The following is a 26,185-nucleotide window of genomic DNA, read 5'->3' on the forward strand; positions in this document are numbered from 1 at the left end:
GTGGCACAGGTGGTTGAGTACCGCACAGTGAAGCTGTCCGCAGCCTGCAGTGCCAGTTTGATCCTGGCCAGCCGGCGAGGGTCCCACATGGCTCAGCAGACCTCTCCTGTCACGCCCGCTGCTCCCCTCAGAAGTGTATTTGGTCAGTCTGCCTGTTCTGTTCCCCACTCTGTCTCTGGTGAATCCTCTCACCTTCTCACGCATCTGGCCTGTACCCCGGTTCTTGTATAAAATAAATAAATAAATCTTTTTTAAAAAATAAAATAAATAAATAAATAAATAAATGAAAATAAAAATGTATGTGAATTATGCGTTTTCTTCCTATTTTACAGATGAAAAGAGGCTCAGAAAGATTAAAAGTCTCAGCAAGTGGAAGAACACTGATGTATGCCTCTCTCACTCCAGAAATTTTAAATGGTTTTTCCATTTGACCAAGTTGAAAAGTAACTAGAGAATGATTGGCAAAATCAGTGTTACAGATGCTGAGTTCATAACCCTGCAATTACACAGAATCAGGGAAACTTGGCAGAAGTAACCAATAGATTTGATCTCGACTGTCAATAAATCTGCTTCATGGTTAAAGCAGCAATGTGCTTATCTTTCAATCAAGTCATTTCTAAATAATCAAGCCAAGCTAGAAATCTGTAGATGATGATCTAGGACTGAGGACTTTTGACAAGCACAGCTGGCCTGCAGTCTGTTTTGCATGTCAACACGGTTTTACTATTATTGCCATATATTATATAGAAGACAGCATGATAGAAATGGTATGAATAATGTCATTTCCAAAACCAGACCCAAGGACTTGTGATATGATGTAAGGAACACTTTCCTTAGCCCCTTAGAAAAATCTCTTAACCTGCCTATCATTTACCATTTTCTAGTGATGCCCAAAGGTCAGCCTCCTAGAGGCCAGGGCAGGTGGTGGAGCTTACAGCCTTGGATAAAAACTGTAGAGGTTTTGGGAAGTAGAAGTTGCAGACAGAAAAGTAGTTAAGATCATGGGCTCTGGAGCCAGAAACCAGGGTTTGAAATGCTCCCCAGGCTTTCTGGATGTGTTAGTAGTGTAAGCAAGTCTCAATTTCCCAATTTGCCAAACCAAAAGCATTTAACTCATTGCCTTTGTTTGCTGCTTTCACCATTCCCAGGCTCACTTTCTAATTCCTGTGATCCAAAGCATCTGGCCTGGTATAGCTATCACCCTGCTTTTGTCTTGCTCACACTTGCCAGTGTTCTGGTAAGACTGACCCCACTCCTATTTTTCTCTTATGACTTTTAGATTTTTCTTATTCATTCATTCATTCATTCATTCATTCATTCATTCATTTTATTGTGATAAATATACATACAGGGCCTCCCTGGTGGCACAAGGGGTTGAGACGCAGCCTATGAAGCTGACCGCAGCCACTGCATCACGAGTTTGATTCTTGGCCAGGGAGCTACCACATGGCACAGCAGACCTGTCCTGGCTCGCCCGCTGCTCCCCTCAGCAGTGTGTTTTGGTCAGTCTGCCTGTTCTGTTCCCGCTTCTGTCTCTGGTGAGTCCTCTCGCCCCATCCCCCACCCCCGTGCCTGTGGCCTGTGCCCAAGCTCTTGTATGCATAAAAATAAAATGAATCTTTGGGAAAAAAAAATAAAATATACATACAACATTGTAGCATTTAAACCAAGTTTTAGAATGCAGTTCAGTAGCATAATGCATATTCGTATTGTGTTATCACCACCATTCACCTCCAGAACTTGTCCATTTTCCCAAAGTGAAAGTCTGTACCCACTATACCCGCATTTCTCCCTCTGCCCTCATTTGGTTCAGGTAGCTGAGTCAGTTAGCTGAGCCCCCGGCAACCTGTTTTTTTACTTCTATGAATTTGAATACTCTAGGTATATCATGGACATGAAATCATATGAGATTTGTCCAGTTGTGACAGGCTTACACAGTATGTTTTCATCCATGTTGTAGCATGTTAGACCTTCCTTTCTTTTTAGGGCTGCATAATATTCCATTGCATATGTACACCACATTTTGTTTATTATGCATCCATCAAATGATCTAGGTTACTTTAATCTTTCAGTTATATGAGTAATGCTATTTTGAACATGGGTGAATGAATATCTATTCAGACCCCTGCTTGTGATTTTTTTTTTAAAGATTTATTTATTTATTTATACAAGCACTGGGTAAAGTCAGAAGCACGGGAGGGTAAGAGAATTCACCAGAGCCAGAGCAGAGAACAGAACAGGCAGACTGATGAAGTATACTGCTAAGGGGAGCAGCGGGTGTGGTAGGAGAGGTCTGCGCGTTTTGTGGAACCCTTGCAGGCGGCCGGAGATCGAACCGGCACTGCAGAGGCTGCGGGCAGCTTCGCAGCCCAGTGCTCAACCGCTGCACCACCAGGGTAGGCCCCCCGACTTGTGATTCTTTTGAGCACATATCCAGAAGTGGAATTGCTAGATCCTAAGATAATTATATGTGTAATTTTTGAGGAACCATCCTACCCCTTTTTACAGCAGGTGCATCATTCCCTTGGCAATGTATAAAGACTCTGATTTCTCTACATCCTCACCAGCGCTTTTTATTTTCTTTTTTTTTTTTTGGTTTGTTTAACTGCCATCTTGATCAATGTGAAGTGGTTGCCTCTCCTTTTTTGTGTGTGTACAATAGCGCTGTGTCCCCAGATGCATTCACCACCCAATTTCCCAGTCCTTAGGCGTAGACACTGACTAGTTCTGTTGCCAGGAAAGAAGGTTGAGTTCAGCTAACTGAACCAAATAGCCATAAGGCTATTTTCTGAGCTGGCCCTTCTTCTACTGGCTGACGTTACTACAATAAAAATAGAAAACAAGCAAGCAAACAAACAAAAAAAAGCAAAAAAAAAAAAGTGAGATAAACCAGGGCCAGTTGTTTGTAACATGCAGGTAACTCTCTTGTACACTTTAAACCACACTTATAATTCAGAAGGCAGTGTTCAGAAAGAGAAGTTATTTGGAAATAATGGCAGCATAAATTTTTGTTAGTATTTAAAATAAGACAATGAGTTTGTTTTATATGAGTCTCTTCAGTCCAGGACCCCAATGGGAAAATTATTAAACATCTGAATAGCCCATCAGGCAAATAATACAACTTTGCATAGCCTGCTATAAAAAAAGAAAAAGAAAACATAAATGGTAAGGACGGAGAGAGGGAGGTTGGGAGGGAGGGAGGGCAGGGAAGAAGAGAGAAAGGCAGGCAGGCAGGCAAGCAGGAGGGCAGGTAACCAGAAGTTCTTCATCCTTGTTCCGTTCCTGTTCATCTTTTTTTGCAGACTAAATCACAGAAAACCAGGCTGACAAGCTGAGACCAAGATGCATGCAGAAGATAAAGGTTAAGCCACAATATCATTATCATAGTAAAGAGCATGCCCACCAGAGACAGGACAGCTCCAGTCAAGACCAAACTGGAAGAAAAAGGGGCATGAATGCAGTTCCTGGAACACCACCAGCTCCTATTTCTCTGAAATCCTGCTGACACGATCCTCTAGACTCTCCCCTCCTCAGTACTCCCCCACACAAGTACCTGCTTCTCCCCACTTCAGGGAGAAGGGTCTAGAGCACCGGTTCTCTCCTCCATTCTTTGACCCAAGAATGTGGGTTGACCTTTTGCTTCCAGTGTCTTTCCTGGGCTTGTTCAGGTATCAGATGGGAAAAAGAACTCAGTTGTTTGGTCTCAAATGGAAGGAAGGAAAGAAAGACAGAAAGAAAGAAGAGATAATCAGGAGCATCCACCAGGGATATAGTTCTAGGTCAAAAAATCCCTGATTCTACTTAGAGCTGTACATCCAGTGAAACCAAGTGCATTTTGTTCTAAAGTTGTCACTAAATGCCCTGTGAAAAGGAATGATGGTCTTTTAAAAATAGCACAGTTTAAAAATACCTCAAACAACCAATCTCTTTTCTCAAAATCTTACAGAAAATTCCATTTTTGTAAGTTCACACTTGCAATGCAATATTTACTTCTAGAAGTTAAACAGTAAATAAAAACCTGAAAGGTAGTTTTGATTAACACAAAAATCTAGAAACCAGGAGTGGTAAAGATAATCATGGCTTCCCCAATGATCGGCTACCAACTTCAACAAATTTGTGTATTTTTATTTAGTTGTTGGGAAACAATTTTCCAAGGAACTCTCACCTCAAGTTTTCAAACACTAACAGCTTATATTCTTTCTTCCCAAGAAAGTTTGTATCATGAACAGACTTGGAAGATAAAGGCAGTATCTTGCTCTGGAGCAAAAGGGCAGATTTGTTTACTGTCCAGTACAATAGAGACAATGTTTTCCTCTGAGTCAGAACCCATGCTTGCTTCAAGACCATTACAAAAGATTCAGGTTACTCAAGCCTGGGGTTCCTATGAAATATGAAAGCCCAGCCCAGGTAGGTGTGATCTGGTCCTCATTGTGCTGTACTGTGGGAACAAAGGTTTCGGGAACTAGTTCCAGAAAATGATGATACTCTATTACTGTTACTATCACAGCTATTACTGTCCTTTGGCCCAAAGCCAGGGGTCTCGTGCCTTCTGCCAAGCACCATGACAAGGTGGCAGACAAACTTGTTCCAAGTCAGTTAAATCTCAAGACTCTTAGCAGTTCCTGACATTAGTGATACACTATTAAGATCATTCCATGTCATTCTGATAAGCAGATGCAAAAGGCACCAACTTTTAATCCATTTTCACTGCAATCTTTGGACACTGCAAATAAGCTAAGAAGGCAGGAAACAATTATTTCAAGGTTCTCTGAAGCCACTAACTAACAGGGCAACACAGCAAACTACGAAAGCAGCATATATAATAGTATTAGAAGGTATTTTTTATTGAAGTTTAAAAAACAATTAACACCTATTTATGACACAACCTTTGAGACAATTTGCAGAACTCAGGATCTCAGTGTGAAAACCACTTCTCAACTAAAAGTGGAACAAAAGGAGCCAAATACTTAGAGACATTTTTTCTGGAACTCTAGCTTCATGGTTTAGGGTTACATCAACCACTGAACCTCTCTTGAGCTCATGTGCCCCATCTCTATGATGGAACTAACTGTGGCTAAATCTGTGCACAGAATTGTACAGACTATCAAAGCTGTTCATGTATAAACTGCTTTGTAAATTCCAAAAAGGCAAGACAAGGTAAACTCTGCATACTGCTGCTTGTCATTAAAAGCAAGTTCTCTCCAGTCCCTTTCATGGTACAAGCTCAGCAAGCAGTCCAGAGCAATCACAGCATGCAGAGTCCTTTGTTCGTTCAACAAATATTTATTGTGCCAGGCAGCGGGAGGAACAGGAAAAAAGATCCTAGGGACAGGCACATGGGGAGGAACTTCTGATAAGATAAAACACGCAACAGGGCTTTTCCCCTTTGGATACAGTCTCTGCCTTCTATTTCTCTTCAATCCTTAAAGAAGAGAAAATATAAAGGAAGCAATGGGAACACACACAGATCTTTAAACCAATTCTTCAATCAGGTTTATCATCCTAAGCAGAATAGACTACCAGTTGCTCGAGACAGAAGCTCCTGCTGTTGAGAAAACCAAGGCCTTTGGAGTAAAAAACTAAACTAAATTCTCTATGAAGCAAATCTAGGAGGGATTTAACTCCATGATAAGGCTGAGGTTCAATTTGAATTGCAAAGTCTCTACACTTGAAGATGAAATCCAGGTCAGCTTAAAATGTATGTTTCAATTATTTGTTTTAGTAAGGCAAGTCAAAAGTGTAGTTCAAATCTACATCCTCTTTTATATAGCTAACTCTGTTTCAGTATATAAAGCATTTGATAATCCTAAGCTCAACATTTTTCTTATAGATATCAATTTTGTGAACTTCTAGAATAAAATAAAATTCTGTAGTCTGGAACGTGCAACCAAAATATCCTTTATCATCTGAAAGAAGTATGTCCAGATTCAATGCTGTTCTTTTAAGTTACAGATATTTATCCTGTTTACTAGCTTTATTTGAAAACTAAAAACTCTACTGTTTGGGAGAATGTAACAGTAATGGCTATTACTGTTACTATCACAGCTATTGCTGTAATGACAGTATGTCTGGGGCAATTGAGCTTGTGCAAAATTAAGCGGGGTCTACAAAGGGAAGGTGACAAGTAGACCTCAAACCCAATCTTGCTCTTAGTCATCATACTCCTTAATCTGATGATCTGGGCACCCCTCCTCCATGCCCCAACCCACCCATCGTAGAGTAGGTGCTATGTGATTAAGACATATTTCCAACTCCATGCAACCTTGGGAGGCAGCTGGAATTGAGGAGAGAGTTGCCAGTACTCCTGCACTCCTTTTTCTACTGGTTACACTGGGAAGAAAAAAATAAGCAAGTACGGTGGAATGAGAAAGAGAACACAGAAATAGAAGATCAGCTCAGAGACAGAGCACTGGGGAGATTCAAGATCTACCAACCCAACGGATGGAAACTAGATATTTGGTGGCAAGCATGATAGAGTATATGCAGATGATATAGTATAAATGGATGATGATGTACAACCCTGGACACCTGAAACCTATATAATGTTATCATCCAATGTTCAGTTTTCTTAAAAAGTGATGAATGAAAGGAAAAACCAAAGATCTACCAACCAAATACTCCTGAGTTACATTATATTCATGTTTCCAAAGTGCTGAGAGATTATTCCTGTTACACATTCTGTTATCTGAAGTTCTTTCACCACTCATCTCTTAAGCTGAACGTGAACTTCCCCTGTACTTGACACTGCTTCTCCAGCCACTGACAAGACTAAACCTCCAAGTTATCCAATAACAATATTTTATGAAGAGAAAGGGCTGCAGCATCACTGCAAAGATCACGTCAAGTTTTGCAAGCTGACTTAAATATGGAAAGCATTATTTGAATACCGGTGATCTTATGATATCAATTTAATTTCTGGAAAAGAGAAAAGCAAACGATGAGAGAGTTTTCTCATAGTAAAAGGAACAGTTATGTAACCATCCCACATGGAAGAGCCAGGCTGAAGTCAAAATGATAAAAGATTCAAATAGCCTCAGTTCCGTCAACAGGGAATGTCACATGCAACATACTTCTCATAAAGCCTCTGGCCTCGCATGAAGGCCTTCACTTCGTTGTCCAACGGGAAGGTGCCATCATCCTTTCTAAAGCGGTAGAAGAGCTTGACATCCTTGAATTCCTTATGCTCATCACACACTGAAACACAATATACAACAAGAGGCAAATGAGAAAAAAAAAACATTTAATGACTCAAATGAAATAAGATGCTAACTGAGAATTGTTTTACTAACTAATTTTCTAAGTACACAAATATCTACGATATGATTGAGTGCATGTAAAGTGTAACATCTGTTCCAGTACCTGGAGCAGAATAAGTGCTCAGAATTTTTAACACCATCATTACCATCATTATTACTATCCATGAAAAGGATCACAAAATTCAATTTATCAATTATTCCACAATTTCTTTCTTTTTTTTTTAAAAAAAAAAAGATTATTTATACAAGAACTGGGGTACAGGCCAGAGGCACTGGAGGATGAGAGAAATCACCAGAGATAGAGCAAGGAACAGAACAGACAGACAACTGAAAACTCTGCTAGAGGAGCAGCGGGCAAGACGGGAGAAGTCTGCTGTGCCATGTGGGTATCTCTCTGGCCGGCTGGGAATTGAACCTGAGCTGAAGAGGCTGTGGACAGCTCCAAAGCACTGCGCTCAACCCACTGCATCACTGGGGAGGCCCATTCCACAATTTGTTTTTGAGCATGCTATTGCAGTAGGCCTCACTCTCAAGGAAAGTGCAGTCCATAAAGATTAAGAGGAGGGCCTCCCTGGTGGCGCAGTGGTTGAGCGCTGGGTTGCGAAGCTCCCCGGGGCCTCTGCAGCGCCGGTTCGATCCCCGGCTGCTCCCTGGCCACCGGAGGAGGGTCCCACATGGCGCGCAGACCTCTCCTGCCGCCCGCTGCTCCCCGCAGCAGTGTCCTTCGGTCCTTCTGCCTGCTCTGCTCCCCGCTCTGGCTCTGGTGAATTCTCTCACCCTCCTGCGCTTCTGACTGTACCCAGTGCTTGTATAAACAAAACAAACAAACAAGCAAATAAATAAATAAAACATGCCTCTATAGAAAAAAAAAATTAAAAAAAAAAAAAAAAAGATTAAGAGGAATGTCAACATGTAAGTAAACCATGGTGTAATAAAGCCATGAAAAAGGTGAGATGAGACTGTTTGAGAGTCCAAAGGAGGAGCACTAGTATCCAAGTCACTTAACTTTGGGATATGGAAGCTTCTCTGAGGAGGTGGCACATAAATGGGCTTTGAAGAATGAGTAGAAATTAGTCAAAAACGAGAAGGAAGGACATTGCTGCCCAAGAGAATAACAGCAAGGAAAAAGTCTCAGGCAAGGTTAGAGATTTAAAGGGGACAAGTTCAAGAATATTTACTGAACCACTCAGTGTAACAGCAAAAAATTAGAAGCAATGTAAATGTCCATCAGGAGGAGAATGGATAAGGATATGTTGGTGTAATTACACATGGCACAGGACACGGTAGTGAAAATGGACAAACTGGAGATACACACTATCTACATGGATGAAGCTCAGTGAGCTGGTCAAGGTGCAAAAGAATAAACGTGCATCTCTTTAACAGCTTAAAACATTAAAATAGGAAGATACTTTGATGGTAGAGGCATGTGCAGAAAGTCCATGGAAATAAAATGTCTCTTGGAGGGAAGAAGGAAATATAACTGGGCAGAGGTACACAGGGGACATATAAAGTAAAATGTGTTATTTCTTAAATGGGTAGATTCAGTACTGGAATAGAAGTAGTTCTGGGGGTCTCCCTGGTGTCACAAGGGGTTAAGTTGCAGCACTATGAAGCTATCCGCAGCCACTGCAGCATGGCACGAGTTCAATCCCCAGCCAGGGAGCTGACCCACAAGATGCATCAGACCTCTCCTGGCTCACCCGTTGCTCCCCTCAGCAGTGAATTTCAGTCAATCCACCTGTTCTGCTCCCCACTCTGTCTCTGGTGAATCCTCTCACCCCCAACCCTGCACTTCTGATCTGTACCCCACCTCTTGTGTGCATAAATAAATCTTAAAAAAAAAAAAAAAAGAAGATGTAGTTCTTTGTTCCTCTCAGGGTACCTTGACTGTGCCACCTCACTCACCATGATGAATAATGCCCCGGTCTGCTAATTTCTGCATGAGTTTAATTGCAGTCTCTCTGTCAGAAGCCTCTTTGTGCTCAATCAACCAGTCAATCAGTTCTTTTGCGACAAAACAGTTTGGGTAGGTCTTGAGATGATGTCTTCTATCTTTAATAACCTTCTCTTCATGCAGCCTGAGCCTGAAAAGAAAATTGAGCAATCACTTTCAGATTTTTCATGACAACACAAATGATTAAACCATTGCTAGAGAAGAGTATCAGAATGGGAGCTCTAAATGCATTAGTGTCCACCAAATATCTTTAACAATGGTTGATTTCCGTACTGTCAGAATCCAGGAGGTGATTCTCCCATCCAATCTAGAGATGACACAGGAAAAATGGGTGAGAAAACCAGCCTCGGCTCCCTAGAGCTCTCCTACCTCTCAGGAGGGTGAGAAAAGCTCTTTCCCATTGCACTGGCTCACTCCCCCCTCTTCTATTTCTCCATCAGGATTAGGGCTTCAACCAACCAACCAAAAAAACAAGAAATCTGCTGCAACAGGGTAGTTTCTCCTCATCACAGGTAGCCCAGGGTCCACCATATTTACATTCATTTATTCACATAATAAATACGAGTGAGGTTCTACTACCTGCCCATTAGAGACACACAGTTTTGGAAAATACAGAGAGACACTTGGCTCTGTAGGCCTTGTTTTTCTTTTTTCTTTTTTTTTAAAGATTTATTTATTTATACATACAAGAACTTGGGTACAGGCCAGAGTTGTGACAGAGTGGGGAACAGAACAGGCAGATGGACTGAAATGCACTGCTGAGGGCAGCAGCGGGAGAGTCAGGAGAGGTCTGCTGTGCCATGTGGGTAGCTCCCTGGCCAAGGATCGCACTTGTGCTGCAGTGGCTGTGGACAGCTTCATAGGTTGCGTCTTAACCCCTTGAGCCACCAGGGGGGCCCTCTGTAGGCCTTGTTTTTATACGAACAATGATTAATCCTTTGGTGAGCATTTTTCAAAGACTAACTCACTTAATGTTAACATCAGTTTCATGAGAAGTCATTATTACTGTAACTGTGTAATCTCCATAGACAGGAGGGTTTCCATGTTCCCTGACCCACGTAAGGAAGGGAGGGTCATAGGGAAGCTAGAAAGGATCGGGGGGACAAAACTTGGAAGAGGCATGTGGAGAAGAGACATGTGAAGAAGCTGCTCTTGCTTCCCAACCTTGGATTTGTATCATCAGTCTTGCATTTACTTTTTACTTCTTGGTGAAGGGCTTGAATTGGGTGATCACAAGGTTTGCTTTCTCCCTACTTTGCCAACATGGCTCCACCTCCTTATCAACTTAATATTGGTGAGAAATGGGCATAAAGCACCCAACAGTGATGTGACCTGGGCAAGCGACTTCATGTCCCTTTCTTCCTCAGTAAATGGAGGAATTAGGCCTACCAAGTCCTTGGTGGTGTTGAGATTTGGGGGTATAATGTGTATTCAGCACCACCATATTGCCTGGCACATAACAGGTCTCATTCTCTTTCCTCCTCATCCTAAATCACAAACTTATCCCCCTCTGGTGTGCTTTTTGAGCAGAATGCACTGAAGGCATTGAATGGGTCTGGGTTGCCATTAGGTGCTGAGCACACACTGGGCTGGAGCGTCCAGGCTCAGATGCCCTTCCTTGCTAGACCACTGCTAGGGGCTGAACTATGTTCCCTAAGATCGACATGTGGAGCCCCATATTCCTCATACTCAAGACTGTATTTGGAGACCGGGTCTTTAAAAGTGAATTAAATTGAGATCATGAAGATGGAAGCTAACTCAAATGAGTAGCATTCTTGTAAGAAGGGACTGTGTGAAAAGACAGGGAGAAGAAGGTTATTTACAAGCCCTGGGGCGAGGCCTCAGAAAAAACCAACCCCACCAACTCCTTAATCATCTCCAGGACTGTGAAAAAGTCAATTTCTGTTATTTAAACCAGCCAGTCTGTGGTACTTTGTTATGGCTGCTGATCTGCCTAAAATAACCACCAACTGCTTGAAACTGGAGTCTCCTGAGGAGTCTGCCATGAAGGGCTCAGTTGGGGTGGCTCAGTGGGGAAACAGAGGAGGAGAGACTGAGAAGTCTAACAGCTGTAAATGCATAGAAAGAAATGAAGTCTTAACTGAGTTCCTACTACACGCTGTGCTGTACTACACATTTCCACACATGCTGACGGCTTGGTCTGAAGGCTTGCAGCCCCATCCACAGGTTGAAATACCAGTCCCTAAAATGTCAATGATGAGGACAGTTGGGAAGACAGGACTCAGAATATGAAGAGCTGGCTCTCGTCCTGACAGCAGCAGTAATTCCAGACCACTGAATATCTGATCGCCAGAGTCCTCACTGGAAAGACAGGGATGTGGTCCCCCCTGCTTACCTGGCCCCACTGTCAGCAAGCTCACTCACGAGAATAAAGAGAGCAGTTGAGACCTTCCCAAGTATTGCAGTTTTAACTTCTTTGTTGGCATCAATCCTCATAACAACTTCCTGAGGTCGGTAATGTTAAAACCACAAAGGATACCATGTAGATATGTAATTATTAATACAAAATAAATGAACCCTAATTAAAAAGAACACATTCACATGAGTGAAAGTCATCCCATGAATCCCTCTAATTAATTCAGTGACAATGACACTGAGTAATTTGTTGAACATGCTGGAAGCGGCAGGATGTGAAACATTAATTCTTAGACATGATGTCTGTCACGAACCCAGGAAGAATGAAGACCAATTCATTTAGAAATTGAAATGTGGAACAAGCTACCATATAATTTGGTGGAGGAGGAATATGTTATGAGCCAAGGGAAGAGTTTGAGCTCCTGTAACCTTTCCAACTTAAAAAAAAAAAATAATTATTTGGTAATGTTTATCTTTAAATACTACAGAACAGAGCCTTTCAGTGACTATCCTTTCATGAACCCTGAGCTCGGTGCTAATTCTTGAGCATGTGGATTCCTACCGGGACCCACCTGCAATGGAGGGAGAAGCGCTAAATGCCAACCCTTCCATCCCACTAGGGCCCTGGTACATTTCCATGTTTAAAAATCCCCCGAGCAGAATAATGATGGAGAGGAAGTAACTTTGGATCCTAAAGCTAGCCGAGAACTTGCTATTTTTGACATATTATGAGAGGTAAAATATATTCAATAATCATGCTACTATCTTTTTTCTTTTATAATCAGAAATAGGTAACCCTAAAAATGAGCATTGAAGTGGGTATTCCAGAAGAATTATCCCAATAAAGAGATAAGAGTGTCCACACTGCAAAACATAACCAAGTGTTTTGCCTGCCTAGTAGGTACTTAACCAAATATTCAGTGAACAAATGAAGGCACAAGAGCATTAACAGAAATAACACCATTTTCAAAGAGGTAGGGAGGCTTCTCCTTGTACAGCCGAGCTCCTACAGCGCAACTTAGTAAACACCTATTGTCATAGAATCTAAGTATTTTTTTTTTTTTTTTTAAGATTTATTTATTTATTTATACAAGCACTGGGTACAGGCAGAGCGCGGGAGGGTGAGAGAATTCTGCTAGCAGCGGGCGCAGGAGACTGTGGGAGTCAGGGAGCAATCGAACCGGCGCTAGCTTGTCAGCCCGAATCTAAGTATTTTTTTAAACTATTTACATTTCCACTTCTATGGTAGTCAATTCCAAAGTATTAATCCCCAGTGTGTGTGTGCTTTAAAAAAGCATTTTTTTTTGGGCCTCCCCTGGTGGTGCAGCGCATGAGCGCTGGGTTGCGAGGCTGCCTGCAGCCTGTGCAGCGCCAGTTCGAATCCCGGCCACCGGCGAGGGTCCCACATACACACACACACACACACACACACACACAAAAAGGCCTTTTTTTTTTTACTTGAACTAGACTTACCCTATACAAGTTTCACAACTTTTATCATACTAGTAGCATGCAAGTCTCCTAGAAGGGGATAGAAAGCAATATTTCAATGTCTTTTTGGGGAAAAAAAAGGAGGAAATTTTGTGAATCCCTTGAGGAATAGCATTCTCTGGAAAGAAGTCACAAAGTGTTGAGCTAGGGGCTAACAGCCACTTTAACACAGCATTTTGGCTGGTCAGATCAGTCATGTCGTTTACCATCCTCAACATGTCTTTTGATTGAAAACTGTCTTCACACCTAACCCACCCCAGGCAGGATTCAAAAGCTCAGTCTGGGCCTCCCTGGTGGCCGAAGGGGTTAAGTCTCAGCACTATGAAGCAATTTGCAGTCACTGCAGCAAAGTTCCATCCCCGGCCAGGGAGCTGACCCACATGGCACAGCAGACCTCTCCTGTCTCACCTGCTGCTCCCCTCAGCAGTGTAGCCTATACCCCAGCTCTTGTATGCATAAATAAAAAAATCTTAAAAAAAAGCTCAGTCAGTTTGCTGCTGTGCAACACTTTGACCCTATGTGTAGAACACAGCCCAGGCAGTTCAGTAAGAGCGAAAATGAGATTCTGCCCAGTCTAAGGGACAGCAATTAGCTAAGCCAAGCAGAATGGGTCCCTCCAAGATCCAACCTAGAGCTAAAGTTCTCTATTTGTGCCATGAGACCTTGTCTTCAAGTGGAGACTAACCCAGACGTCACTGTGTAAAACCAAGCAGTGTGAGGTGTGCATGTGTTCAAAAAGGTAGGGCCGGGTCTCCCCTGGTGGTGCAGCGGTTGAGCGCTGGGCTGCGAAGCTGCCCGCAGCCTCTGCAGCACCGGTTCGATCCCTGGCCGCTAGCGAGGGTCCCACATGGCGCGCAGACCTCTCCTCCCATGCCCACTGCTCCCCTCAGCAGTATGTTTTGTCAGTCTGCCTGTTCTGCTCCCTGCTCTGGCTCTAGTGAATCCTCTCACCCTACCACGCTTCTGACTGTGCCCAGTGCTTGTATAAATAAATTAATTAATTAATTTAAAAAAAAAAAAAAGGTAGGGCCCCAGGTCCAGGGTTCATCCTGGTGCTCTCATTGGGTTCTCCCATTTACACCCTCCATATGGCCCAAACTAGCTACATGAATTCCTAAGCCAACGGTAAAAACACCTCAGGACTAGAAGACCCCAACCAGGAGTGGGGGGAGTAATGGGATGGGGGTGGGGTGGGGTTGACAGACCAGCACAGAGAGGCTGAGAGGGCAGGAGAAACAGCTCCTGAAACCCGAAGGCGAGATGGCAACACATCCTGGTGCACCTTGGTTCTTTAGAGTTTTCCAGTTCTTCTTCCAAGCTAAGCACACCTCAGTAATAACCACAACATCATGTGGCCACGTAAGTTTCTATTCCCTAGATCCAGAAGAACCTCATCAACGCAGGTTCTAGAGTGCTCCTCCTCCTGAGACCACCCACCCACCCAGGCTTGCTCCCGGGCTTCCTCACTTACTCTCACCTCCCAGGTACATGCACACTGAATTCTTCCCCATCCCCTGAGCAAGCCTTCACCCTTCCTGCTTCAACTCCAGACAGGGACCCCTCTGCTTAGAATGCTCCCTCCTTCTGCTTTCAACACTCTGAAAGACTCCACTTCCTCTTCAGCTGGAAAGGCACTTCCTCTGAACATTTTCACAGCCTGCTGGAGCCAGACAGCAGCCTCCTGTCCTCTGTCCTCCCACAATAGTTTAGTCACCAGGGTCTCCCTGGTGGCGCAAGGGGTTAAGCACCGCACTATGAAGCAATCCGCAGCCTCTGCAGCAAGAGTTCGATCCCTGGCCAGGCAGGGAGCAACCCACATGGTGCAGCAGACCTCTCCTGTCTCACCCACTGCTCCCCTCAGCATTATATTTCAGTAGATCTGCCTGTTCTGCTCCCCACTCTGTCTCTGGTGAATCCTCTCACCCCCTGCATCTCTGGCCTGTACCCCAGCACCTGTGTGCATAAATAAATAAATCTTTTAAAAAAATAGTTTAGTCACCAGTAAAGTACCCACCCCACTGTATTACAGGTTTATGAGGTGGGATACAAGGCAGAGTTGCTTGTTTATTTTTTTAAAAGATTTATTTTTATTTATTTATGCATACAAGAGCTGGGGTGTAGGCCAGAGGTGGGAGGGGTGAGAGGATTCACCAGAGACAGGGTGGGAAGCAGAACAAGGGGATCTATTGAAATACACTGCTGAGGGGAGCAGCAGGAGAGACAGGGGAGGTCTGCTGCCTCATGTGGGTCAGCTTCCCGGCCAGGGATTGAACTCAGGTCCCAGTGGCTGGCAATAGCTTGACAGTCCTGAGACTTAACCCCTGCACCACCAGGGAGGCCCTTATTTATTTTTGCAACAATTGCATCAAGCACAGGGGACAGATCTTCCCTGATGTGAAAAATCAATTTGTGCAAAATATGCACTCAGTTTTCAAGTGGCAAAGGGCAGAACAGTCTTCTGACGCACCTTGTCCCAACCACCCTGAACCCCTGGGAGTCAAACCCTCTTTACTGCTGTTGCATTTTCCTTCCCACTGGCTAAGGAATTTAAATACAAAAACCATCTTCCCATCATTCTTCTCAGACAGCTTGGTTCACAAGCTTTAGTCAAGGTGATTTGGTAATGTTCTATTCCTGCCTAGCTAACCAGCTGCCAAAATTGCATCAGACAATTTCCTCTCCCAGCCTCAGGAGAACAAACACCCTGAGTGCAGGGTGTTAATAATTTCTACAAAATTACCATCCATCTGATAAGAAATGTAGAAAATGTTTTTCAAAAAATAGCTTGCAAAGAACTGCAGTGGGTTGTGGATCCAGGGAACAAAGGAGAGACGGAAACTACATTTTCTCACTGAAAAACAGCATCATAAATCTCAGCCAAAGTAAACAGCTTAATTAAAAAACACGGCAAGCCAGGCTGATGGGTGAGCCTGGTGATTTGGGCTGTGGCACTGGCTTAGATGTGCTTCATGCCAAAGCTATTGTCCTTTCCAGATGTTCAACAATAGCCAACATTTGTCCTTATGGATCAGAGAACTCTGAGAAAATCATTCTTAATCATTGATCTTTGAAATGTCCTCAGTCTAAAAGGATGAAGGGAGGGCCTCCCTGGTCGCACAAGGGGTTAAGCACTGGACTAGGAGGCAATCTGCTTCAATCCCCGGCCGGCCAGGGAGCTACCCTCATGGCACAGCAGACCTCTCCTGTCTCACCCGCTGCCCCCCTCAGCACTGTATTTCAGTCAGTCTGCCTGTTCTGCTCCCCGCTCTGTCTCTGGTGAATCCCTTCACCCCCCCCCATCTCTGGCCTGTACCCCAGCATAAATAAATATGCATAAATAATAAATAAATTGTATTCATAAATAAATCTTTAAAAATAAATGAAAGGATAAAGGGTGAAAAAAAAAGACAGGAACACATGAAACTTAACACACCGCATATCCTCTTAAAGTTAGGATTTATTTTACAATTAAGATTTTTAGTTACCAAAATAACTCTTGCTCATGGTAGATAATAATTTTATATGTGTAAATGATGCTTGGTGGTAGACTGATTGTTCAGGCTAGGACATGGTTCTACTATTGTATCTACTCTACTATTGTAGAGGAATTGGTTCTACTATTGTATCTACTTTGGAACATGTTCGACATTTTCCTTGCTCCCCAGTCCCCCCACCCCTTTCCAAAGGAGCCCAATATCAAGAGTTGCTTATGTATATGTATTTTTGTAAAACCTGTTATTAGGAACACATGTATGGCTCTCTCTGTGTATTTCTATGTGAAATAAGATCACAATATACATCTCATGTAGTTTTACTTCCAGAAGGTATTTGAATTCTCTCAGCCTGATAAGAACAACATAACAAATACAGACAATAATAGGAAAAAAAGAGTATAGAACTGGTCGATGCAAACAGAACACATTTGTTTCTGGAAAGCCAGAAAGAATTGGCCTCAGACCACACACACACACACACACACAAACACACACACACACATGGAAAGCTATAGTCACCACCATCACCAGTGGTAATGGAAACGCCAAATGTTCCACCATGAACCCTCCTTACGGCAGGGTGATAAGCAATGATTTTGTGAATCAGAAACAAAGTCAGAGCCATCAACTCTAATCAAAGACCATCTAGGCCCTAAGTCCTCAGTAGAAAGGCAGCAAAGTTCCGAGAATGCTGTGTGTCGCATTACTGCCATGAACAGAGAGATGGTATACACACCCAGGAAGGAAGCATAGTTCTTGTACTATCTTTGGAATCATGATGAGGTTGTATTAGAAGAAATAAAAATAATAATACCTTATAGATTCATACACTGGCAGAACTCAGTCTAACAATATCTCTGAATCAGCACTGTCATACCCAAACGGCAGATAAGGAAGTGAGCTCAGAAAAATTAAACTGATCTGCATAACTCATCTCTTTAACAAAGAGTAGAGCTAGGACTTGAACCCAGATTTCTATGATTAGACAGCTTTCCATACCATCAAACTTTAAACGGCAGGAGCACCTGTCCTCTGACTATTTGGTACTCATCTAAGTTAAAAAGCAGAAAAAATTTTCGCTTTGGGAAAGTGACAAGGTCAAGAGGAGAATTTATGCAATTTATACATCCCATAGATATGGCTATATAAGTACAAATGGGGCTCAGAGAAGTGCCTACAAAAGAAATCATTACCTGGTTAATGTTTGCATGGAGCACATAATGTATGATTACGATATCACTCCTGGAGGCGGGGACAGGAAATGGGCCTGCTGAGTCTCACCATCCCTAAGAGTTAGTATCAGTTCCTGCGGGGCACATAACAAACACTGTCTAATGATGTGTGCATAAAAGTTCAGGAGGCCCTTTTAAATCCCTCTCATTCTTGAGATAACAGGTAAATATAGGGCCACACAGGAAAGCTTCTAAGTCAGCTTCTCGTCACATTAGCCCTGAGATTTTTACTGAAATGTCTCTCTGCCTGGACTCCTCTAATGCTGTGGAGAAACAAAGGGGGTGCCATCAGCACCTCCAGTCGGGATCAATTCTGCCACTGAGTCAGAAGCAAGTGTTCTTCCCACCTGCGGAGCACCTTTCTGAGAATGTCAAGATTTTCTTTTCCAAACAGGCTATTGTTTGTTTACATGCCACACCCAGGAGGATCAAACCTCTAATTGCCATCCTCCAGGTGAAGAAATATCCAGAATGGTTCATGTAAACTGCTGAAGACTGTGACTCACAGGCACACAGGGGGTTACTGAGTGAAGGTTCCTTTCCGACTTGAAGAGGGATTGGACAGATTCTTGCTGCTTGGCAGCTGCCTCCAGCCCTAGGCCCCTGACCGCCAGCCCCTCTATAATGGGAGGACACTGCACCCTGACTCTGTCCTTCAAAAACACAGGGCTTTGTTCTTCACTCAGAACGGTGGTTTTCAAATGGGGGTATAAACACTGCACCTCTTCCTCTGCCTTTCTACTCCAGGATCAGGCTGCCACCTGAATATTCCAGTGAGGGCTGAGAAAGAATAGTTCCAGGTAAGAGGGGGATCTCAGTGGCATGAATTAGTGAATTACAATAACTTCCTGATGACCTCATTCTCATCATTCACTGGTTATAGAGCCAGGGAGCCAGACCCACTGGTTCAATACAAGTCCCATCCATTACTGGCTGTGTAACTTTGGACAAGTCTCAGTGCCCTGCCTTTGTCATCTGTAAAATGGGGAATTTTTAAATATTATAAAAAAATCTATCTCACACTGTGAGGATGAGAGACTTAGCATATGGTAAGTTTGCAATAAATATCACCTCTGACTGCTATTGTTATTATTACTATGTAATATATTTCAAGTCAGATTTTGTCAGAAGCACCATCAAGACGCCACTAAGTATGCATTTCAGTTACTTTTCTAGGACAAATACCGTCCTCGGTTGCCTCCCACTGTTTTCCAGTATGGAGGTAGGAATTCACACTACATTTGTTCACGTCTCTGGGAGTGAATCAACAACAATTGGCGGGGGGCTGGTAACTGCTGAAGAGACTAGACTATCTTTGTTAAGGCCTTAGAAAGTGAGTCACATAGAAGCAGGGACAGGTAAAAGCAGAGGGAACTGCAGGTATGAGAGAGGGCTGGTCGTTCTCTGAAAACAGAGGTCTTGCTCACTGTCAGCTTTGCTAGAACCTTCTATGGTATCAAACCAACGGATAACTAAAATCACTGAATTGTATCAACTGGGAAGAACCTTGTCTAGTGGGCCACCTAGTTCAAGTCCTTCCTGACATCACCAGTTCACAATGGGAAAGCTGAGACTTAGAAGTTAGGTGACCTGCCCACATTCTCTTACTGGAACTGCCACTTTGGCCTCTGGGCTCTGAAAAGACTATCTGTTGAAGTCCACTGTGGGAACAGGCTGTTGTCAGTCCAGCAGGAGTGACCCACTGATGAGCAAGCGGGTTTGAATTGTCTGCGGCAGCCGGACAGAACTGGTAACTCCCAGTCCTAACTCACTCTTAAGAAAGGCACTGCCTTCTAGATCAACAATTAATGTTGGAAACTGAAAACTTCATCCCTGACAACAGTCTCAGAGTCAATTTTATTTATTTGTTTATTTTTCCATAACTTTATTTTGAGGTAACACTGGTTTGCAACACTGTATGTGATTTAGAGAAATAGGTTCACAACTCTTCAGGTGTGCATCACCATACACACCACCAAAGAACTGAAAAGCTCCTCCTTGGTTCCCCACCTCCTCAATTCTGCATTTAGATTTCTAGGGCTTGTGTTGATTTAGTTTTGTCTTTTCCTTTCCTTTGTTACTTTATATTCCAAATGAGTGAAATCATCTGGTAGTCTCTCTCTGAGTTATTTCACTTGGCAGAATCCACTCTAGTTGCATCCATGTTATTGCAAATGGCAAGCTCATGTCTTTTTATAGCTGAGTCATATTCCATTGTATCTATATAAGCACATCTTTATCTATTCATCTGTTGGGCACTTAAGTTGTTCCCATAGCTTGGCTATTGTAAACAGAGCCACAATGAACATGAGTGTAAACAATCTTTCAAAGTAGCTTTTCCCTACTCTTCAGGTAAAAACCCAAGAGAGTGATTGTTTGATCATATGGTAGGTCTAGTATTTTTAGTATTTTGAGAAACCTCTATACTTTTTGTCTGTAGGGGCTGGACCAATATACTTTTCCATCAACAACTATGAGGGTTCCTTTTTTTCCACACCGGTACCAACATTTGTTCTTTCTGTTTGCTTGTTTTATTTAATGGGCCATTATTCAGGTATAAGGTAGTTTTAATTTACATTTCCTGGAAATGCAAATTAAACGATGAACATTTTTCCATGTGCCTGTTGGCCATCTGTATGTCTTCTTTGGAGAAGTGATTATTTAGCTCCTCTGTCAGGGCCAATTTTAGACAAAGAAAAAATATGTGGAAAAGTTACATACAAAAAAAAAATCATGAAATAACTAAAATATTGTTCAGTACACCTTCTCCTCTGTGAATTATGAAAAATACATGCCAGGTGAACCAAAGGCGAAAGGAGAGGGTCAAATAGGAGAAGGTGAGAGCAGTGTCCTTCAGACAGAACCTGCATTAAGATCCTCTAGAGAACTGGGGCCCACCTCCTAAGTATCTAATAGAGCAGGTATGGGTGGACCCCAGAATTTGCATCTCTAACACGTGCATTGGTGAGGCTGATGTTGCTCCTTAGGGAGCAAACCTGGGAGAGTTCAGTGGGCTGGGATGAGAGAAAAGCAACAATAAAAAAAAGGGCAGGTGATGATGGAGGCAGGAAGGAAAGGAGCTCATTAGCTGAGCTCTGGTCCCAGCAGAGCTGTGGCCTGGCAGTGGGACAGGGTCTCCGGGACCCGACATGCTTCCAGGCACTGGCATGTCCTCCCTAGGAATCAAGAACCTACAGCCCACACCAAGCGGAAGCTCTAAAAAGACTGATGCATGAATTCATTCCAGAGTCAAACTTACGGTGTGATCTTTAGGGATCACTTTGACTTCCTTTAAATAGTCACTGAGCCTTGCTTAGATGCATGACAATTCCAGTTCAATAAAAGGGCACAGCAATCTTGTTTTATAGACAGGTCTTTGGCTGAGGAACAAGTGACAAGCTCACGCATAATAAATGTAATCAGTCAGGCAGCAAGTGCTAATGTTCCCATTTTGACTAGGAGGAAGTTTCAAGTAGGAAGGTGTTTTGAATTCAAGAGAATGGGGAAAGAGTAGTCCCAGGATCTGGGAAGGAAACCCAAAGAGGAAGCAGGACTCAGAAAGAGGACTTGACAATTGTCCTAGCAGTCACCTTCACAAGCCAGATGCTCATGGTGTCCTGGAAGAGGCAGAACCCTCAAAACTATAGCAGAGCAGTTTCTGTCTAGGTAATGAGGTCTGGGAGGCAGGGAGGTGCAGTCTCTTACCAAATTAGGACCTCAGTTTCCCAGTCTGGAAATGAGGAAGCTGACTAGATTTATCTTTTCCAATTCTAACTTCTGTTTTTATAGACACTCTGATGAGCCTCCAGGGTAAATCCTCACTGACAAGATCAAAATAGAACAAACTGTTTGAGGCACATTTTGTACTGAAAAGATCTACCACAAACCACAAGGCCAGGAAGCACAAAACAGCAAATTTCATTTCCTTTGGGCTTCCAAACAAGGACGAACATATCAAAGTGAATCTTGCGCTAAGCATGTACAAACACTGGCTAGAGTTACAATCCTCTATTTTCAGCTCCCTGGACAGAAGCTGCCAGACTTCCAACGTGCGATAGGCTCTGGGTGTGTGGGTCTATTAACATGAGAATAAGTGAGGTTTCTGGGGGTTTAAAAATATTTCAAAAGTTCCCAACACTATCAGGGAAATCTGTGGCTATGGTGTAGGCTGCTTTCAGTTAAGGTGCTTGTATAAGATTTCTCAGACAACATACTTTTACAGCGCCCCCACTGGATTCGAGGTATAGAGAAAGCACTACCAAGGGCAGATGTTTCTGTAGTTCAAGGACCACATCACTGAACTTGCACATATGAGAGTGCACACATGTGTGTGCGCACACACACACACACACACACACACACACACACCCCAGTCAAGGTCTCCATGCTGAATCTCTCCAATAACATTTTTCTTTTCCACTATTTCCTCTTTTCCTCTGTTTTAACCAAATGCATCATCTTTCTGGCTTCTGTCCCTAAATGTATGCTATCCCTCTCCCAGGATATGCTCCCGATTTCCCCACATCCACGCTCTAAAGTCTAGCTTGACTCAACTTTCTATGTCTCCACTCATCTCCAAACAGATAGGATCTAATCGCTCTGATTCCTCTATGATAATTTTAGGCGGTGATCATATTTACTCATATATTATTTGATATTTCTTTATTCTCACTTGCATACATACGCTCTTCAACCATACTATGAATTCTATCAGGAAAGAATTATCTCATTTTTCTTTCTTATTTCCCAAAGTGTCTGGGACAAGGCTAATGATAAATGATACTCGGTTAATAAAAAGGTTTGAGTTTCTAGGTGGAAATAAGGTTGAACACAGTGTGGAAACAAAGGTTAAATCTCTAGTTTTGGGCTTTTGATGGTTCCCTGCAACCCAGGTGGATCATAACCAGGAGACTTCTTTGGAGTGTTTTTGCCATTGCCTTTCTCTTATTAGGAAGGAGTCTGCAGACCACCCTTGTGTTTCAGTGGAATAGGTGTCCCCCAAAAGGATCAGACAGCCTTTTGTCAAAATGCCCAGAGTAAGCATTTTCCAATACCTGTTACCTTGGTGTATAGTGCCAGGTCCAGAAAGAAACTATTACTATTACCTAAAGAGTGAAGGTTATAATTAGGGATTGAGGATTACCTGCACTTTTGTGACATATCCAGAAAGAACCTTTTTATCAGACAAACTTATCTTAAAGGAGGGAAAACATCTAGAGACAAGGTTTTGTCATATGATATCATCCTTCCTCTGTCCTTAATACTCTAGCCTCCTTACAGGATACAAACCCCAAAATTTGTCCCATTTACCTTAGTAATTTAGAGCCATGTATGTTGTTTAAATGGGTCTCCTACGAATCTTTCTGATGTTAATTTGTTTGTTGTCCAGCCTCAGAAGAACCCAGAATGGTGGGAGGCAAATCAGGCAGACATCAAAAGGCTGGAGGCTGCCTGTTTCCAGGGACCGTTGCAGAGGAAGAGAGCCAGGTATTCTGGCAAGTCTAAACAGCATGGTAAAGAATTTTCCCATGTTGTTTTACCACATTGGACTCTGATCTATCTTTCTCTTTCTGTAGAAATCTAATGGGAATAGAGGTAAGAGAGATTACATTTCTTTTTTTTTTAAGATTTATTTATTTATACATACAAGAATTGGGGTACAGACCAGAATTGCAGGGGGTGGGAGCCTTCACCAGAAACAGAGTGGGGAACAGAATAGGCAGACTGAAACACACTGCTGAGGGGAGCAACAGGCGAATCAGGAGAGGTCTGATGCGCCATGTGGGTATCTCTCTGGCTAGGGATTGAACTTGTGCTGCAGTGGCTGCGGGCAGCTTCATAGGTTGCATCTTAAACCCTTGCACCACCAGGGAGGCCCAAGAGATATTACATTCCTATTTAAATTTTATCGGTAGGAGAAAACACTGGCAAAGCTAACTTTTGGGTACTGCATTAAGATTTAAGGGTTCCATCCTTAATTTTGGTTGATCCTTTTCTCCCAGAGAAGGTCTTCTGTGTTATTTGCTCATGGCATGTGTTAAGTTTGTCAAAGATTTCCAGTTTGGGACTTGGGACAGGTTTCTTCCATACTGGGGTTCCATTCTCTTCCATGGGTATGAGAGGCAGTAATAGGTTCTCTTCCCCCACCAGGTTCTTCAGTCTTGACATTCAGGTACAGGTATTTCTACCTCCAGACTCCGTTTTCTGTGTGGTTGTTATAAGAAGGGAGAATCTTAATGTAAAAGCTATTGCTATGAAAATCTTAAAAGCCAAGAAAATTCTGGCCCATTTTGGGGAGACTGATCTTAGAGTTTCCCTGGGTAAAAATGTTAAATACACGGCCTCCCTGGTGGCGCAGGAGTTAAAGTCAGTGCTATCAAGCTATGGCCAGCCACTGCAGCATGAATTCGATCCCCAACCCCAAGCCAGGATGCTGACCCATATGGCACAGCAGACCTCTCCTGTCTCGCCTGCTGCTCCCCTCAGCAGTGTATTTCAGTCAGTCTGCCTGTTCTGCTCCCCACTCTGTCTCTGGTTGAATTCGCTCACACCCTGCACCTCAGACCTATACCCCAGTTCTTTTATGTATAAGTAAAAATACATCTTTTTTTTTTTTAATTAAATACAATGGACCCTTGCACAACTGGGGTTGAATTGCACAGGTATGCTTATTTATGGATTTTCTTCCATCTGCTTATTCCACATTCATGAATTCAACCAGTCCCAGATGTCAGTTCCAGGATATGGAAGCTGCCTATAAGGAGGGGTGATTATAAGTTATACTCAGACTTTCAAATGAGTGGAGGTCAGGGTCCCGAGCCCCCGCGTTGTTAAAGCGCTGATTACACTTCTTCCTTCAGCAGAAGCACATACTATTCTTCACAGCAGGAGTCTGAGCTTTAGTTCACACTCTGCTCCCTATCAGGATCTGGTCAGAGGGTGATGGGAAGCTGTGACTGACTCAACCACCGACTGGGGAAGTTGGGGATGGCCCAAGTGTCTGGTCAATCCCAATGACAAGGAACCCAAGCCAAACATGCTGTATTAACCAAAGTGCTGTGAGGCAATGGAACAGAAGCAGCTCTATTGTGGGGAAAAGGTAAGGAACACACACCAGAAAAGGAATGTTGAGAATCTTTGTGTGTGATGGGAACACACACACACACACACACACACACACACACAAACCAGGACACAAAAGCGGTCACAAGAAGGTTTGGAGGAACATCCAAAACCACTCTCTTAAATAAGCATGTGGGGTGTTGGTTAACTGACACTTATAGGTACTCAATACACTTATAACCAAATGTCCAGGCCATCTTATACCCAGTGTACAGACTAAATACACTTGGCATTGTGATTTTTATCTAATGACTAACAGAATGCAAATGGAACCATGGGAGAAACTCATAGAACCTATAAGTCTGTATTTCAGTTATGACTTGTATAAAAAGAGGTTTCTCAAGGACTCTATGATAAAGTGTTATTTCACCTAACTGATAACCCCCTCAGGAAAGTAAATACAGAAGACCTTGTAGTAAATAAGGGCCTCCTGTATTTACTACTCAGGAAAGTAGTAGACACAACTGTCAGAGACAGCAAGTGAGAAGAGACTACTGGTAATCTGGATATCGGGGGTGGGGGGGAGACAAAACTAGCTGGCAAACTATAAATCCGAGACATACAGCAGGGAAGGGAGTCTATGGTGAAGGTTCACGGGTGATTTGGTGGTGGGAGTATTATGGGGATTACACCTGAGGGTTTCGAGAAACCAAACATTGCACAAAAAAGAACAACAATGTAAAAACCATAAAAAAATTTTAAAAGTTTTCATTTCCCCTTTTTATTTTTATTTTTTATTTATTTATTTATTTTTTTGTGGGACCCTCGTCAGCGGCCGGGGAACGAACCGGTGCTACAAAGGCTGCGGGCAGCCTCGCAGCCCAGTATTCAACTGCTGCACCACCAGGGGAGGCCCTACATTTCCCCTTTTCAATGTAGTTACTCTGATCCTTGCAGATACTCAATACATTAATAGTTACATTTTCAAAGCACATGTGCACCAGTGAAGACATCAAGTGCGTAAGTCAGTATATGTTTGCTTGCATTTAATGAGGCTTTAGTCCACATAATCTCATATATATATATATATATATATATATATATATATATATAGACCCACACTTATGTGGATCTCACGTCACTCAAACTGAGCCTCAGAAAGAAGAGAGGTGAAAGCAGAAGCAAGAAGCCACTGTCAACAATCAAAAAGGAATCATGTCAAGTGTGACAGACTAGGCTAGACTCTCCAGCTGTCTATATCTCTGAGTCACAATGAGGCCACACATATTAACAAAATCACATGCCATGCACCGAACATAA

At 42.9% G+C, this 26,185-nt stretch overlaps 1 protein-coding gene across 1 annotated transcript in view; it reads right to left on the reverse strand.

Moving 5' to 3' along the window:
* DEPTOR (DEP domain containing MTOR interacting protein) overlaps positions 1-26,185 on the reverse strand; it is a 125,614-nt gene that overhangs the window by 71,594 nt on the left and 27,835 nt on the right. The window contains exons 2-3 of the mRNA XM_037502253.2: positions 9,162-9,340; positions 7,071-7,194 (exon numbers count right to left, since the gene is read on the reverse strand). Of these exons, the coding sequence (XP_037358150.1) occupies positions 7,071-7,194; positions 9,162-9,340 (303 nt within the window). The remainder of the gene's footprint in view (positions 1-7,070; positions 7,195-9,161; positions 9,341-26,185) is intronic.

The sequence above is a fragment of the Talpa occidentalis genome, unplaced genomic scaffold (assembly GCF_014898055.3).
Source record: "Talpa occidentalis isolate TD23 unplaced genomic scaffold, MPIMG_talOcc4v2.1, whole genome shotgun sequence".
NCBI classification, from domain to species: domain Eukaryota; kingdom Metazoa; phylum Chordata; class Mammalia; order Eulipotyphla; family Talpidae; genus Talpa; species Talpa occidentalis.